The sequence below is a fragment of the Trachinotus anak genome, unplaced genomic scaffold (assembly GCF_046630095.1).
Source record: "Trachinotus anak isolate AG129_WGS33_773 ecotype Australia unplaced genomic scaffold, CSIRO_AGI_Tana_v1 ptg000009l, whole genome shotgun sequence".
Lineage (NCBI taxonomy): Eukaryota > Metazoa > Chordata > Actinopteri > Carangiformes > Carangidae > Trachinotus > Trachinotus anak.
This window is the reverse complement of record NW_027273860.1, coordinates 10,644,930-10,662,540: the sequence shown is the minus strand read 5'-3', so window position 1 is coordinate 10,662,540 and position 17,611 is coordinate 10,644,930. Positions and strand designations below refer to the sequence as shown.

At 40.1% G+C, this 17,611-nt stretch overlaps 1 protein-coding gene across 1 annotated transcript; it reads left to right on the top strand.

The window, feature by feature from the left end:
• Positions 1 to 811: 811 nt before the first annotated feature.
• On the top strand, positions 812 to 16,439 carry cpa6 (carboxypeptidase A6). The gene is made up of 11 exons (XM_071485274.1): positions 812 to 1,081; positions 3,731 to 3,806; positions 8,414 to 8,538; positions 10,687 to 10,801; positions 11,371 to 11,472; positions 11,575 to 11,679; positions 12,923 to 13,033; positions 13,619 to 13,709; positions 14,693 to 14,895; positions 15,054 to 15,138; positions 15,237 to 16,439. Exons 1-11 carry the CDS (start codon positions 966 to 968, stop codon positions 15,449 to 15,451), a joined length of 1,344 nt encoding a protein of 447 aa, XP_071341375.1. The 5' UTR covers positions 812 to 965; the 3' UTR covers positions 15,452 to 16,439.
• The last annotated feature ends 1,172 nt before the right edge of the window (positions 16,440 to 17,611 follow it).

Genomic DNA, 17,611 nt, shown 5'->3' with positions numbered 1-17,611 from the left:
CCAAGGCACTGACAGAGCTGCTAGCTCCTTTAGGGTATAGAGATATAAGTGAAAGGGAAGCAAAGGATTTAGGAGCTCTGTCACATCTGAATGAACAAATAATACTCTTATTGTCCTCTGGATTTAATATTTTCTTCTTATCATGCATTTCTTTTTTTTTTTTTTTAGTATTAGGCTACCCCTGTTAAAGTGTGGTTTACAGGCAGAACACATGATGACAAGTTCACTGGGACAATTTCTGCCAAAAACACGTTTTGAAAAAACGATGTGCATCATCACAGCACAGCACAGCTCAGCTCAGCTCAGCCCCTCAGATGTTTCATCACAACACGAAGAGAGCTGCGCGTCTCTGAGCTGAGCACACGGGAAGAATAAGTCTGTTGTTCTGAGGTGATGAAGACGAGTTACCCGATACGCTTCATGTCTCCACAGAGAGCTTCGGGTATCGACTTAAAACGCTGAGACACTTGATTTGCCATTTAAAAAAAAAAAAAAAAAATCACATTGCGTGCGTTCAGGAGCCACCACAGAGGGTCCCCTGAGCCCTGAGCCCTGAGCGCACGGATCCAGTTACCGACACCGGGCCACGTCACTCAGGTCCTCCTCATTTAAAAAAAAAAAAAAAAGGGGGGCTGCTGCCTCCCTGTAATTCCCCCCAGAGCTCCACAGAGGTGGGAGATGCTTCCTTCGTGCCAGCTGACCAACAATCGCACCTTTCGCACCCTCGGTGTCAGGAGAAGAGCCACGCGTGAGAGAGAGAGAGAGAGAGAGAGAGAGAGAGAGAGAGAGAGAGAGAGCACCGCGACAAACCGAGTGAGTTTGGCCAGTCTTGCTGATGGTGCGCTGGACCGAGTCCTTTGAGTTTCTCTCTCTCCCTCTCTCTTTTTTTTTTTTTTTGATAAGTTGGCGTGCGTCCTGTAAAGCAGCGCAATCGGTGTGTTCGGTCTTTGATCTGCTGGCCAAGGATGGCACTGGACCGCCGGAGCGCATTTCGCGCCTCCGTTTTACTGCCTTGTGTGATAATCTGCAGTAACGTGCTAGGTCCCGTCGGTGCCTATCTCTACAACAACCGCTACGCAGGGTGAGTAAAGACCCCCCCCCCCTTCATTTCTGGGGCTCATGTAAGCCTGGGTGTACTATAGCTGAGTTCTCATTCATGTTCAGAGCAGGCGCTGCAGTGTCGAGATCTTCCATCAAGACACGGGCTTTATCTTATGTTGTATTCTTATGAGCGCGGAAAGAACAAAGAAAGTCTTTATGATCTTCATCCTTTTCATCGTTTTTGGGAGATATTTCCTGTTTGAGACATAATATAGCGTTTTAAGTTCACTCCATCATCTTTCCAGACTGTGCTTGTTTTCTGATGGACTATCTGCAAAGAGGCAATGAGGCTGCTCACGATAGGCACAGATGACAGTGGGGATGCTTGCAGCAACAGCAGCCTGTCAAACTGCTCAGAGTAATCATTTCAGAAATTGTAATGGTTAGATGGCAGCAACTACCAGCTGTCTTTGTTCAGCTATGTGTTTCTATAATTACAAGAAACAACAAATTTGTGAGCAGTAATTTCCCAAAATGTAAAAAGCAGTCTGTCTGCATGTTTAGGCTGAATGAGAGACACACACCTCTCCACCCAGACCATAACTAGACATCTTCAATGGGACCATCTGGCTGGACACCTATAGGAATTTGGGAAAGTATATAGAGCGCATGTAAGAGTATTTATGGTGTGTTTTTCAAAAAAAGCTTTTGATGTACTTTAGCAGAGGCAGAGAGAGACCACCTCTGCTGGAAACCCCCTCCTTGTCTGTCTCAAACACCATATATTTTGGATGTAGTCCAAACTTGCGTACCTCACACCACTTCCAGTTTGACACAGAAACTCCCAATATGCAGTTCTGTGTTTCACTTGGATATCAGTGACGTGGTGAGTGTTGTCCTACGCAGCCTTACAAATAGCATTTAGTCTTATAAGATATTTATCATTTATCATTTATCATTTCTTTAAAACAGCATCTTGATATTATCAAACACCGAGATTTGGACACTGAAAATGAAAATGAAGAGGATGATTGTGTTATATCCAAGTATCAAAACACAACTGAGAGTCAACCTCTTGGTTTAAGGGCCGGATTGTCTTTAAAACAAATCGCTTCCATGCTGTGGAGAGTCCTCCTGTGGAAATCAACAGACTGACAACTTAGACACAGCTCTGGTCTAGAAAGCCGTGCAGCTGGTAGATGCAAAGCAAAAGGCCTCTTTCAGACAAGCACTGCGACAAAAGCAGTTTGTCGTCTTTGGCTAAAAGATGAAGCAATGGCTCAGTATGGATTACAGTAGAGCTCAGGGGTGCCACTTTATTTTCTTGCTGTGTATGGCCCCTGTACACGAGTTCTGTTTACTTACATCAGCGACACTTGATTGAAAATCTGTGAACACACATTCCTCTGATGTTTCAATAGACTGTACTACAAGTTTGTTTTTGAGGTTTGAACTCTGTCTAGATTCATGGTACCGACTGTCTTAATTTTATCATTTTACACCCATAAACTACTCACTGCCTGTGCCTGTCTGTCCTCTATCATTGCTGTTGCCATGGAAATGGCACAGTGTGTTGTGGTCACTGAAAATGGGGTGGCCGCTCACGTTGGGTGCCCTGGTCCTTTTGTTCCCCAAACCTCAGAGTGGCCTACTGCCACCTTTGTTTAGGGGGCCCAGCTTCCTGTGTGACACATTGTAAAAAGCACTGCTCTTTGAAAGGAGCAAAACGTGAGAGAGGAAGACACCGGGGGAGAAGGAGAGAGACAGGACAGCAGTCGCAGACAGAACAGGCAGACTGAGAGGTACCTGGGCAAACAAAGAGAGACTATAATTAAGAGACTGTAATGAATTATTGGCAACGTGTTAGCTTTAAGGTCAAGCCCAGAAACTGTGGTCTCCAGGGTAAAAGCAGCACTATGCAAGATTCATGACGAGAATAAAGGGCGCCTTTGTTTTGTAGTAAGGCAATATAAAAGATGTGGTTTGCAAATTCAGTTAGAGACGCTCTCAAGCCTCTTCTATCTGCTTCCAGTTTTTCTTTCAATTATCTGACAAGATTCGCATGAGGAGAATAACTATAACTATTAACTAATTTACCACCTCTGAATAGACACACAGATTCACACAATGGAAAAAATTACTTAAGATTAGATTTAGGCAAACACGTTACATTGTTTGACAACTCATATATATGTTACTTTTTCCAACTTGAGAAAAAGGTTTGTTACAATAACAGGTGTTTTCACAGTTATCTATGCAATACGTATTAGTATATGATTGATGTATTTGCCGGATGAAAATGTGAAACAGCTGCTGCTACTGTATCCACCAAAGAATAGTTCCAGGTGCTTTACCTGCAGAGCTGGAAATGATGAAATATAATCCTATAATGATGTCTCACACAGATTGTTTGACTGGGGTTTGACCCTGTCATCTATAGGACTCCAAAAGAGGAACCACCCATTCCACCATCAAACATCTGCTATTATAAGCGTCACCTTAAATCACCAGCAAAAGGTGGTTGCATTACCTGTGACACCATGGCCCCGATGTTTTTTGAAATGACGTGCACTTAGCGAAAATGGATCCAAGACCTGTTACAGTGAATTTTAGTGGTGTAAAAAGTCCCTTGAGGCGCTTTGATCCCTGCTGTAACCTGACACTTAGAGGAGCTCTGTTGTTTTTGCAGTGATCAAGTCTTCAGAATAACTCCCAGTAACGATGAGGAGGTCCAAGCGCTCAAGACAATTCTGTCACATATAAAGGTTTGCATTTATTTTTTCTTATATTGCTCACACACACACACCACTATATGTATTCTGCCCTGTTATATGCTGTATTTATGTGTGATCCAAGTCAGTGACATCTTATCACACTGTCATCAAACAACATTTTGAATAATTTGACTTCAAAATCTATTTGGTACTGATCTGTTTTTTTCTGAAATGCTGTGTTAAAAGTGTAATATCTGTTGTTATTCGGCTCATGGCAGCCTGTAGTTCCCCTGTGGTCTTTATATGACACTGGAACAACAGTCACAGAGAGGGTGAGGCGTGACACCGGTGGTAAAAGGGGGGCTGGTGTGACAGAGGGCTGGGGACAGCGATAGGCAAAACAGAGCGACAACGAGCAGCCGAGCGTGGTCATCTGTCACAGTCAGGACATATTCCCTGTCTGCGAGTCTGAGATACTGTTGATAGGACACTCTGTATTCATTTCAGTGAAAAAAAAACCCTGAGAGAAAAATGGAGGAAAATACAAAAGATTTTTTCATTCTGATGATTGGATATGTTGCAGTTAAACAATATGAACATGTGTTTCAAAGATACTTAAATTAGGGGGAAACTCAGTAGGACACAAAGGCCTTGCCTCTCTTCCCAAACTCATTTGGAAGTAATTACCCATCAGCCTTGAGAGCATGTATGACCTTCCTTTGCACATTGTTTCTGTTTGCAAAGATTGTTTCTAAAGCATTAAAAGCATGAGGCAATTCTAGGGCTGCCTTCAACTGAAGAAAATCCTATTAAACAAAGAGTCAAAGAACTTCTTTGAATAATTGATTGAACAGTTGATTAAAAAGGAAAATCAGTTTTTCCTGTGTGGTCATCTCTCTGCAGTTGAACAGTGCATTTAGAGCAATTGTGCTTTTGAAAGATCAAAGCATATTTGTGTGTATATTAGTGTGATACTGGTGATCATTTTCAAGGAACACCTAATGACTGTTAGATCAAAGAGGACAAAACACCTAACAGAGAAGAAGAAAGAACCTAACAAGGCAGCCTCATGTGATACTTTGTTTAAATCAATAAATCAATCAGTTTATCAATATTTGGAAGCCATTCTGATAGTGTATCTGACTTTGAAATTATTTCTTTTTTGAAATATGTTTGATATATTTGAAAAATGGAAATGATTCGGTGATTTTATTGGTAAATCCTTTAACTTCAAACAGTCAAATAGGATTTGAGTTTATATGCAGTTATTGATTTCCAAAGGAAAGAAACATTCCATTTAAAAAAAAAAAGAACGTGCACATAATGTAATTGAACAGCTAATTGAATAAATAAGATGTGAAAACACTGAGTAATTAAAACATTTTAGAAACCTTGTTTGGGCTGAATGTGCAAAATCATGGCTATGCCCTTGAGGTAGTGCTGTCACTTTCAGCTTGGCACAGCAAATATGAAAGGCATCTGTCCAGGTTCAGGTCAAGTGGTCCAGGACCAACACATCTCTGAGCAGGGAAAGGACAGAAGAGGACAAGAGAGACCTCAGTAAATGTTTATGATTTGCAGTTAGGGGAAACCAGGTGCAAGCCGGGCTGCTGGTCAGGATCTGGCCTGAGTTTCATGTATGGAGGGGCAGTGGACACAGTGCTCCAAGGCCAACCATCACAGTGGCAGCTACTGTTTGGACAGCTGTGGACATGTGTATTCAGTAGCTTAGCCACACTGCCATGCCTCCATTGCCAGAGTCATAGTTGTCAGGCTCAGCCAAGGCAAGAGGTCAAATAATTCATAACTACAGCAATAAATGCAAATGAATTAAGAATCAGATCCATCATCAACAAAATAACAAATTTCTTCAAGTAAGATTTTTGTTTGGCTGCACTCTATGATTATTTGAACATTTAACCTGTCCCTGTGAAGTATTTTTCCATTGCCATGAAAAATCCCCTGGTTCACAAGAATCAATGTGTTTTTGTAAAAGCCTCCATAATTGATCACAGTCTGATTTAAAGAAACAATCTGCGTAAACAGGTAATAGAAGATTAAAGTAAACCTCACAGTCCTGGACACAGTGTGTGACTCTGTGCAGCCCGGAGAAGGAGCACAACTGCTCTTGAATGCACCCAGCAGAGCAAATACCTTCACCAAAGCTATGTACTGTCAAGATAAAGTATTTCTACATTTTCACAAAAAGTTAATAATCATTTTTGTGCTCCATTTCCACTTCAGAGAACATGTTTATCACTGTGCCTAAAATCGGACACAAGATGTTGCCTGTTAATTCCAGCAACTTGATAATGATTTTAGATGATTATCATTTCCCAAAGCCCAAGGTGATGTCATCACATTTTTTTCTTTATCTGACGATCAGCCAAAATTGAAAGATGTTCAGTTTATTATCACATATGGCAAAGAAAAGCTCATCGCAGTTGAGCAGCTGGAGTTAGTTAATGTTTGAAAAATGACTTGAACAGTTAGTGGATTATGAAAACAGTTGCTAATTAACTAAACAGCTTGAACTGAAATAAATAAAAAAAACTGAAGTGGTCCCCCTTTGTTTGACGGGAGCAGTGACACAGAGTGACTGTCTCTCTCCCTCTCAGCTCATTCTGTAGAAGTATTGTGTCAGATGCTTTATGGATTGAATCTGTGAAACAGATGTACAAATATCTTAGTGAAATCATCATGGCAGCTGTCATTGCACCCTATGAATTATTCCGATATTACAGTCTATGGAGAGGTTTCAGCATTGGTCTATAGATGACATCATCATCACAGTCTGGCTCCTTGGGGCAGGACGAGAGACTTAACATTTATATTTAAACTCAACTATACAGTGTTTTAAGAATTCGTTTTGGGTGAATTTTCTCTTTACTCATCCTCACTTCATACTTGAACCATGACCCATTTTACTACAGGGTTCTTTACAACATTGTTAAAGGCGTAGTTTATAATAGTGGGCTAATTTTGTTAGCTTTGGACTAAGCCAAACTAGTTGTTTCCTCCTGTTTCCAGTCTTCATGGTATGCTAAGCTAACTGGCTGCTAGCTGTAGTGTCATTTTTCATATTCCACTGACTCAGCAAGAAAGTGAATTTGTATATTTCCCAAAATTGTGAACTGTTCCTTTAAAGGTTTTTACATAAGAACATTTAATATCAGGTTATGACACATGTCAAACAGCTGGCAAGATTCAGAAAACATGTGGTTAGAACTATAATAAACATCCAATAACTGTTTACTTTGTTCAACTTGATTTCTTTTACTTGACATATAAACACTCAGCTACAGCTTCACATCTGCAAAAAGCCAGCTCATTTTATAGAACTATAACTTTCCCTTTCTTGTTCTGCCCATGTATTACAAAACCAAAACCAAAACAACACAAATCCAATAACTACCCTGTATACACTGACACACTCACAAAAAAACAAAAACACATAGTCAAGAGATTAAAGATTTATGAAGCAGACAAAGAACACATATTTGGGGTTCATAAATACAGCTATAAAATTTTTAATTGAGGGAACTGTTTTTGAGGAGTCATATTATTTGATTAGAGATGTTTTAGTGCTTTTTAGGCGTATGTGTTTTGGATTTGTTTGGCTAACAGAGGAGCATTACTGAAGCATTTGGGGTACTTAACCATTTGGAAATGCCATAAAAGTGCAGCAATAGAGAGCGGTTTATACTCAAGGGCACCAAACATTCCAGCGGAGGGATCTCCACTCCTTTGGCTCTAAAGAAAGTAGAATGAATCTGGTATGCATTCTGTAAACCATTAGACCAATTGACACATTAACAAGCATGTGTGCCAGCCTGCGCGTCTCTGCCCCCATGCTGCAAATGAAGGCCAGCTGAGGACGTTCACACTTCTGCAAACACAGACGAGTGTGAACGTCCTGAATAGACTGTATTCTCTATCTCCTCTCTGTGTGTGCCATTTGTAGATCAGTGCTTTCCAGTTTGGTCAAATATACTCCTTTTGTCTTTCTTTTAGTTTCTCTTCCTCAGTCTGTTATTTTATCACAGCTACCACATGGTGTCTGTGTTTATTTAGTAGGCCTAGCATGATCGGCCAATAGGCTGTCCATTTCAGCTAAAGCTAACAGACCCAGCTATCACGGCCTGATAACAAGTGCTGAAAGACAGGATTTTTGTTGCTAATATGAGGTCAAACAGCAGAGAGTGAAGCAGCCACTTGCTGCTGGTTAATGGGACACGGCAGAGTATGTTTTGTCCCATTAATGCAGTAGAGTCATCAGGATTCCCCTGATTCGCTTCATCACTTGAGGGTAGAGACCAGAGGAATGTTAAACTGTTGAGGTCTGACTAAAACAATTTGGTCATCATCATCATCATCATTATCATCATCAAATGTGTGATGCTATTTTTAACACCCAGCAGGTTAGATAATAAGATCTTTCTTTTGGGCTTCAGTTTAGTTTAGTTTAGTTTTTGATGTAAAGAGTAAATATATCAGTCCCTGGGAGTTTTTTCTTTTTAACTTTATTTTTTTCACAGACTGTCATCCTGTATCCTGTGTGATGTAAAAATACATATACATTGAATATATCATGACAGAGGATTTCCATCCACATCTCCCACTCATTATGATTTAATATCTTTGTTGTGTCCCTTTAGGTAGACTTTTGGCAGCCCAACAGTGTCTCTCTCATCTGTCACAATGCCACCGTGGATGTCCACGTAAACCGCAACAACACACGAGACCTGCGTGCACGCTTAAAGCAGGAACATATTGATTATCGGTAAGACTGGAAAGACCACAAGCCATAGGTACAACGACATACTGTAGTACACATGCTTGCTCATTAGTGTGCCCTCACAAGCTTTTACACCCACAGATACATCTGCTGGGCATTGTAATTACCCAGCTTTCCCTAGCCAGATTATATGATTTGCACATGCAGAGTCGGCGACAGTCAGCATGCAAAAGACCTCACACTTTCTCAAAGCTGGGACACACATAAACACACACATACACTCAGTACATCAGAGCCCATCTCCCAGTCTGCTCCAAAATGCAACTCTTTCATCTCCCTAGCCCATCCTTCATCAAAATTAACGTTGAAATGATGGAGCTTTATCAAAGCAGCCACAGCTGGAGCTAGACTTTCATTGTCATCTCTGTCCTTAGGGAGGAATTGTAGATCTGAGGATGAGGAGTTTATTTCTACGCTCTGTCGATTGACTTAGAATTTTTTTCAAAATTGGTTTACACTGCAGGGGACACAGTCTTTGGAAGGTGGTTGAGGTTTTGAGGGTACATTTTTGAGAGGTCTAACATCTCATTTCATTCACAGGGTCATAGTCCAACTTGTTTAATGATATTGAAGTAGTTATGGATAAAAATGTGCATGTAGGGCCTTATGAAGAAGAATATTTTAGGAGAATATGGCTGCCCACATAGCTGCTGTGAAAAAAGATCACATGATCTATTTTAGGTTGACGTGGGAAGTGAGGAGGCATAGGGTCTGATCAAACAGGAAACAAGCCCTCAGACAGATAATGATGGTGATAATTATGGTTTCAGCTAATTTTCAACACATTTTGTGTACTGGTAGTGAGTGCTGATGTGGAAATCTGGTTTAACACTGTAAATGAAGAGGATGAGTGAGAGCAGCTGTATAATTGGCGTTAGATAAGAGTCAACAGTAAATCCAGGACCCCTACACCACCACTTCATACTTGTCCTTAACACTCAGCAGATAAATTACGTTCAGTTACTATGCAGTGACACCACAGTCAACCCACTGTTGCAATTTATTTGACAGGAATATCTGTATTATTTTAAGTTTATGTTCTCCCTTTTGGTTCACAAATACACACCACAGAAAAGCCATCAGATGTTTAGGATATACAGGAGTTTACAACCACACTACTGGTCAAACCTTTGCTAACTTCACATGCTGTTATATGCTTTAGATCTATGGGAACCACTATCTGATGAGCCATGTTTTGTAAAGGGTTTGTAAATTGCAAGTCCAGGCTTTATGAAGGGCAATTAAATCATTTATCAATACTTTGTAGATGAGTAATAAATAATTCATTAGAACAGTAACAACATTCAAGTTGCCAGGTTGGGAAACATCCTATGGGCCCCTCCGTCACTTGTTACCAAAAGTTCCACACTTAAGGCACATAATGACACCTGACCTATAGCATATTTCACATCCCGTTAACCTATATGCTGTTACTGCTCCATTTTCTAAATGAAGACAGTGAGATGCAGTTGAAAGCTCAGATAGCTTGTAAGTGAATGTTTGATCTTAGGTTATTTAGTTGCACATTTTGGTATTTTTATCCTCCCCTGTCATAACTCTGTCTTTTTTCCATTTATCTACCGCTTTAACACCTAATGTAGGGTGTTTTGTTTTGCTATTACCATTTTTTACATTTCGTGGACCATTTGAACAGTCATCAATAAATTAATAAAATGCAGATTTGCTGGATTATTGTAGTACACAAATGTAGGCCTACAGGCCTGCACTACTATCAGTAAAATAAATGCGGGACATCTTCTTATGAAGTCAGACTGTGTAGTATTGGCTTACTCACTTTCTTATAAGCTTTGGTAAGTCATGAATAAAGGGTGTCTTGGTTTGTAATAATCCACTGAGAAAAATTACTGAGCTAAAAGACAGACTGAGTTTTGCAAGAGGAGGATATATACCCTAGCCAACAAAATTTTTCATGACTTGGCAACCCAAATGCTTTTATGAATGGTTTTTACTGATGTATACAGCATTATTAAATAAATTATTGACCAATAATTATGACATTTGTTATAAGTTAAAAAAAAAAAAATCTCTCTGTAAAGAACGGGTGCCAACATCTGTACAAAAGAAGAATGATTGCTTGGATCTTTTAAAGTGTCCTGACTCTCCCGTCCACAGGGTGTTTATCTCCAATCTGCAGAAGGAAATTGAAAAGCAGACAGGATATCGCTCCTCTCGCAAGCGGAGGTCAGAGTCTCAGTATGACTACGAGGTTTACCACTCTCTGGAAGAGGTAGATGTGAAGTCCACCATCTACCTACCTATCCCTCACACTCCTCTGCTCTCTAATCTAATGCACGCACAAAGCAAACAAACAACCTCCCAAAGGTGCTCTCAGGCTCCCAATTACCCCATTCCACAGGTCTCTCTCCCACAACCTTGTTCTCTCCCACACAGACACGCACTCTACTTCAGACACTTCACAGCTTTAGTGTTTATTTTCCCAGGTCGATCATGCTCCCGGTTCATGAATCTGTCAGGCTCTATGAAGCAACAGGAATTCCACACACAGATCCTGAGAGCCTACACAAATCTTTGATCCTCGCCTTCACTGTAAAGCCCACACACTTACACACATGCATCTCTGTGTGACCGTGCAGACACGTCATGAAGGCAAAGAAAAAATGCTCACACATGATGCACAGCAGCAGATACACATACATTGCACATCACACTCATGAAAACAATAGCATCTTAGAACGTTTTCACTCTATCAAGCTTTGAAATATTATAATTATTCCTGGAAAACTTTATAAACAAGTCCTTGAAATTCACTCTTCTTCATTATTTTCTGCCCTCAAGATCCAGAGCTGGATGTTTGAGATGAACAGAACCCACCCAGACCTGGTTGACATGTTCTCCATTGGAAAATCATATGAGGGAAGACCACTGTATGTGCTTCAGGTAGGAGTGAAGGCATGAGAAATACACATAGAAAAAAAAAATCTAAGCACACAGTTTCACGATCATGCTACTCTAAAACTGACAGTTTTTGTCTCCTGTCAGCTAGGAAAGAGAAGTCGTCCCCAGAAGAAAGCCGTGTGGATCGACTGTGGCGTTCACGCTAGGGAGTGGATCGGACCTGCCTTTTGCCAGTGGTTTGTCAAAGAGGTAGTCTTGTTTTCCTGGTCTACAAATTCTAAAATTAAAACATTGTTTGTAGTTATGCATTGTTTGCACCATTGCAATTGTTTCTACAGCGTCTGAACAGCAACGCATACCTTTCTGCACGTCGCCTGAATGTGGGCCTGCAGCGAGCAGTCTGTGATGTTTGGTCTCTTCGGTCTTTGACAAAACATGAACATCTGTTCAGTTGTCATGCGTAGTTATGCAAATACTTAATACCCTTTATTGTTCAGATGTTGAACATAGACCAAACATTTACATGAATTCCATCACACCCTTAAAGTCTTAGTTAGTACCCTCTGAAGTGAGGACGGTACAGGACCAGAGTCAAACATTAACTGCAGGAATCTTGAATTGCTCGTTTTAAACTACTTTGATGCCAGATGAGTGGGATTTGCACAACAGTGACTGGGTAGGTAATTAGGTAATTAAAGGAAAACTATATAAATATCAATTTAAAGCATTAAGTCATAACCTGTTTTAAGCAATTCTTGCGTCATGAACCTCAATGGTCAGGTACTTAAAAATAATTGTTTGCTGGACAATGCCTTTCAGAAAACTATTATTTGCTGTGCTCTACATTCTGTTTGCAGACACTTCCTTAAATGATGGATTAGTTCTAACTTTACATAGAGAGACAAAAAACAAAATACATTAGCGCTACTAATTCACCTTTGGCCATTATATGGACTTACATGTTCAGAAGGGAATTTTTCAAACAAGGATAAAATAAAAGTAGGACCTGAGTGAAGGAAGGAGGGAAAAGCAGCAGGAAATCAGAAACAGATTTACATAAAAGTAAATAAGGGAGGGAAAAAAACAAGAGGAAACATTTGCCTTGGGAACAGTCAAAGATGCCCCAACACATGCCCTGTGAATTCACTGTGATGTAGTAGCTGAGGTTGGCCACTGGAGGTCAGAGTGCTATCTTTGTTCACATTAACCTTGGCCTGAGTCTGATTAATGAGCAGGTATAAGCTGCATTAGACCAGTGCCCAGATCTCCTCTCTCCAACCCTCATCTACACTGGTCTGAGTATTAAGCCACCATAGTCGTGCATTCAGAGAACTGAGACAGTGAGCATGCATAAGCTTATAACATGGTAAAAACAATGCACTCATAGTAATGACATGTAATTGCACTGTTAGATCTCAGTCCAGAGTCTGTCATGAGTTAAAATGGAGTCTAGTCTGCTGTGTAATTATACTGTTTTATATTATAATTACAGGCCATCAGCTCATACCAGTATGACTCTGTGATGAGACGACTGCTCAACCAACTCAATTTCTATGTCATGCCTGTCTTCAATGTGGATGGATATCACTTCAGCTGGACCACGGTACATTAGGTCTTTCTACATACACAATACAGACTAAAGCTCCCTTTAATTACTTGAATTTTCAAACAGCATTAATCAGAATTTTTCATTGTTTTCTTGGAAGAGAAGCTGGTTTTTTAGACATTTCCCTATATTATTCTGATACTTTGCAGAATGCAGGGCTCAGGGGAGATATCCCTTTATTTTATTTGGATGCAATATTCAGAATAAAAACTGGTAACACATCACACTTTCTCACTCAGATTTTGAATATTTTCAAGGCAGTATACTGCAAATGTTGTGCTCGAGTGGATCTGAATGTAAACTGTAATTGAAAACTCAATAGCACAGAGATAATGTATTCTTTGTCATTATGCAGCCCTTATCTCTTTATGAGTATCTATGTATACTTCAGTGAAAATAATGCCTGTGAAAACTGCCTCTCAACTACTGCTGTCTCCACATCTGTCCGTTAGTAACAGACCCACTGGGGCTCGGTGAGTGACAGATGGATTATTTCAGAGCTGGCAGAGAACTGTATCTGTTGGATGTGTCTGACAGTAAGTGGACACACAGTGACAGTGTCTCTTTTTATTTCCCCTGTAGGATCGGTTCTGGAGGAAAACACGGTCCAAAAATCACAAGTTCCACTGCCGAGGCGTGGACGCTAACAGAAACTGGAAAGTGAAATGGTGTGGTGAGTTTCTTAACACACACACACGTACACACATACTGCAGCTTGGCAAGGCTGCTTGTCGTCTGTTACTGATGTAGTCTTTCCTGTCAATTAATGGGTGTAAGCTGTGGATAAAATATTTGTGTGGTGACAAAAGTCTATGTTTGATGTGATCTAGTGTCTGGTGGGTGGTTAGTCAGGGGGGTTCTGCTGAATCATCATCACTCCGGGGGAGCACAGCAAAGATTTATGTGGTACAGACAAATGTACAGAGATATAAGTTGCGAAACAGAGAGTTTGAAGAACCATGAGTTACTTTCCCAAGGGAAAATCTAATTCAGAGCAAGAAAACCAACTGTCACTGAGAACAACAGTATGATTCTAGGGCAGCACTATTCATATGACACTTGTCACATGTGAGGATCCTTTTCAGTGGGCTCTTTTCCTCTCGGAGGGAATCTTTTCAGAACAAGTCAAGGTCTTGTTTACAGGTTGATGTTTATTTTTGCATCTCTCATTTACATCATTCAAGGGCACATGTACTGATGCTCACCGTTCTAAGAGCAGAAAAAATGCTAATGTCGCATGTTAGAGGGAGAGACAGGGACAATGTGCTTGTCAGAACCTCAAACATCACAGCATCCAGAAACATTTCTTTCTGCTGGTAGGTCTTGGCAGTGGGGTCAGTGTTTCTGTGAAGCATTTTGGAACTTTATTTTCTTTGGCTTCTGTTATCCTTAGCATTATAATGTGTCTGTGGTGATTTCAATCTGTCTGCGTTAGTTTTTCCCCACAACATCGCTCCCTCTGTCTTCTCACTGCCTGCATAGTCACTGCAGCTGGACTGGGTCCAGAATAGATTGAATCCCCATCACGGAGCCTAACCTCTTTCATTTTTGAAGATCTGATAGAAATATGGGCAAAATTTGATGATCTGTTTCTTAATGTATCCTGGAGTGATTCAATCATGAGGCTGTGGCCTGTGCTCCCCTTTCCTTCCACAGATGAGGGTGCCTCCTCTCATCCCTGCGACGACACCTACTGCGGTCCCTTCCCTGAATCGGAGCCTGAAGTCAAGGCCGTTGCTAAGTTCCTGCGCAAGCACAAGAAGCATGTCAGGGCATACATATCTATCCACGCCTACGCCCAAATGCTTCTTTACCCTTATTCCTACAAGTATGCCACTATCCCCAACTTCAGCTGTGTGGTAAGACGTTTCTCTTTCTTAATAATAAACCAATTATCTACTCTTTTTTTTTAACCATGTGCTAGAGCTCCTTTGTCATTTAACCCAATCAGTCTAATCAACTTTATATTAGATCCTACTGTGAAGAAATGAGCTGGCCTTTTGCTTTCACTTTCCAGGAGTCAGCAGCTCACAGTGCCGTTACAGCCTTGTACTCTGCCTATGGAGTGAGATACAGATATGGACCTGCCTCCACAACTCTCTGTGAGAACTGTTCCCTCTCTTTATTGTATCTTTCAAGTTTACCAAACCAAATAGAACTATTATTATTACTGCTCTGATCTTTTCTTTCCTTCTCCCAGATGTTAGCTCAGGCAGCTCTATCGACTGGGCTTACAGGAACGGGATCCTGTATGCGTTCGCGTTTGAGTTAAGGGACACGGGATATTTTGGCTTTCTCCTGCCTGAATCTCTGATCAACCCGACTTGCACTGAGACGACGAGGGCTGTGAAGGCCATTGCATCAGGCCTGCTGAAGAAGTGTGAGACAGACAGGGGCAGATTTCCATATATATGACCATACTGTAGGTCCCTGGAGCCCCACCCTCACAGCTACTTATCTCAACACCTCATATCCCTCTGAGATTTCATATTAATCCCAGATATTATCAGGTGAAGAGCTGCAAAGAACCACCAAAGAATAATTCGTTTTTTTTATTTTTGAGGTTTTTCCATTTTAGTTGTCTTTTCTCATATGAAATGAACTGACTGTGGTAGTTTTTCATGCCAAAAAACATAAATCCTATAAGTAACCAGCCTGTGTACATAAACAATGATGACATATAGAGTCAGATCATCCTGTTGGATCAATGAATTATGATTTGTGCCAAGTTATAAACTTGAATCTGAACTTGATTCTTTCTACCATATAATCCTTGATCCGCAAGATTTACTGTTGCTCTCCACAAACAAGATTAATGCAGATTTTACTATCAAATAAGCTTTGTCCAGTGAGTGGCAGTCATGTAAGCACTTGTCATGATACAACAGCACTTTTTAAAAACACATCTAAGATTTTAATGTCTCCCAAAAATGTGTTATATTAAAATAAACCTATCATCAGTTTTGGTTTTTAATGAATATCATTGTTTATTCATTATTCTGGTTGCTGTTTTACTACTTTAATTTGTATTAGTCCTACCATGTGCCAGTTTAGACTCTTAAACTAAGTTATTAATGCATCAATGCATTTATTAGAGCAATGATGTTGGTGTACATAATATGCTATCACCTGACAATCTAGGGTTTGGTTTAAATTGAGATTTATTCCTCTTTATCATTAGACATGTTTTTTTTTTGTTTGTTTTTTTTTTCCCCTCGTTTGGTTCAGACTAAATTCTAAAGTCTAAAGTCTGTCCTGTCAGTTCAGCAGCTTACTGTGTCATTACTCAGGTATGGATCAGTGACAGTGTTAGAAATGTTTACCTTTTATAGCTTATGTGCTTAATGTGAGATTTTAATAAATGTATAATACCAGACTTGAGTAAATGTTGTTATAAAGCACAGTACATATTTAAAGTTGTCATCTTTACATACATTTATTTTATCTTTTCTCTTTATTTTCATATGTTAACATTGTCATTAGAAATGAACTATTTCTAGCTGCCTTCTTGTAAAAAAGCCCTCACTTGCATGTCATCAACAAGGAAAGACGTGAAATGTCACATTTCCTTATGTGTGTACTGTAAATATTTTGTACACATGTTCATTGGCATATTTGATAATAAACATCATTAGCTATTGTGATTAACACGCTGACCTCTTTAATTAGAAAACAACAGCTTAAAACACAATGCAGCACTCTCTACTGAACATCCTTGTCTTTTTCTTTTCCACTCCTCATCTCCAGTTGCTGATTCTGCAGCTCTGTTCTTATTTATGGATTCAGAAATGGTGGAACTGACTCACAAGGCAGTCCAAAGTGAACTCTGCTGCCCACAACTGCCAAATCTGTGTTGTCAAATTGCCAGATTTCCTGGATGCATTTGCTGTTGGATTTGGCTAGATGGTACTCAAGGCTGTAAAAGGCACTCTAGCCACATTAAACATGTGGGCAGACACACTTATAAGTGAGCTGAAGCGTTAAACAGTCATGGTAGGACTAAATGAACAGATATGATATTTGCAACTTAGCGCCAATGACAAAGGAAAGGCCAAAATCAGAATTACATGTTTCACAAAAAAAAAAAAAAAAAGCTTATTAAGCTAATTAGCTAGCATAGCATAGCGCAGCATAGCATAGCATAGCTGCACACACACAGGTCTAATTCTATGACATTATCTTGACTAAAGCAACAAACTATTCTAAATCAGCACATCAATAGATGCTTACTTTAAATATACAATCATGTGAGAACAAACCAAGGAGCTTAGATGTACTACTCAACAACAAAGTGAATATGACTCAACAAACTCAGGAACAAAGCTGAAATGATGGAGGGAAGCAGCTGAGTTGAAGGTCTAACAGAGAATGGGCACCTGTGTGAGCTGCCCCATCAGCACACCTGTATTTGTGCAGCTCTTCATCTGAACTGTCATGTGACCCCACTTCCCACAGTATGAGTTATTTAAGTAAAATTTTAAAAGGAAACGCATTAATTCGATTAGCATTTTTAATTTTCATATATTCATGGCAGTGTTCTTTGACCATAGTAAAATGAAAATTGAAAAGCTGTTG

What these genes read in the sequence shown, in the direction of transcription:
- cpa6 (XM_071485274.1), top strand. Translation starts at nt 966, where the DNA reads ATGGCACTGGACCGCCGGAGCGCATTTCGCGCCTCCGTTTTACTGCCT. An exon ending in TACAACAACCGCTACGCAGG is followed by an intron (nt 1,082 to 3,730) that starts GTGAGTAAAGAC and finishes TTGTTTTTGCAG; the next exon opens with TGATCAAGTCTTCAGAATAA. An exon ending in CTGGAAAGTGAAATGGTGTG is followed by an intron (nt 13,710 to 14,692) that starts GTGAGTTTCTTA and finishes TTCCTTCCACAG; the next exon opens with ATGAGGGTGCCTCCTCTCAT.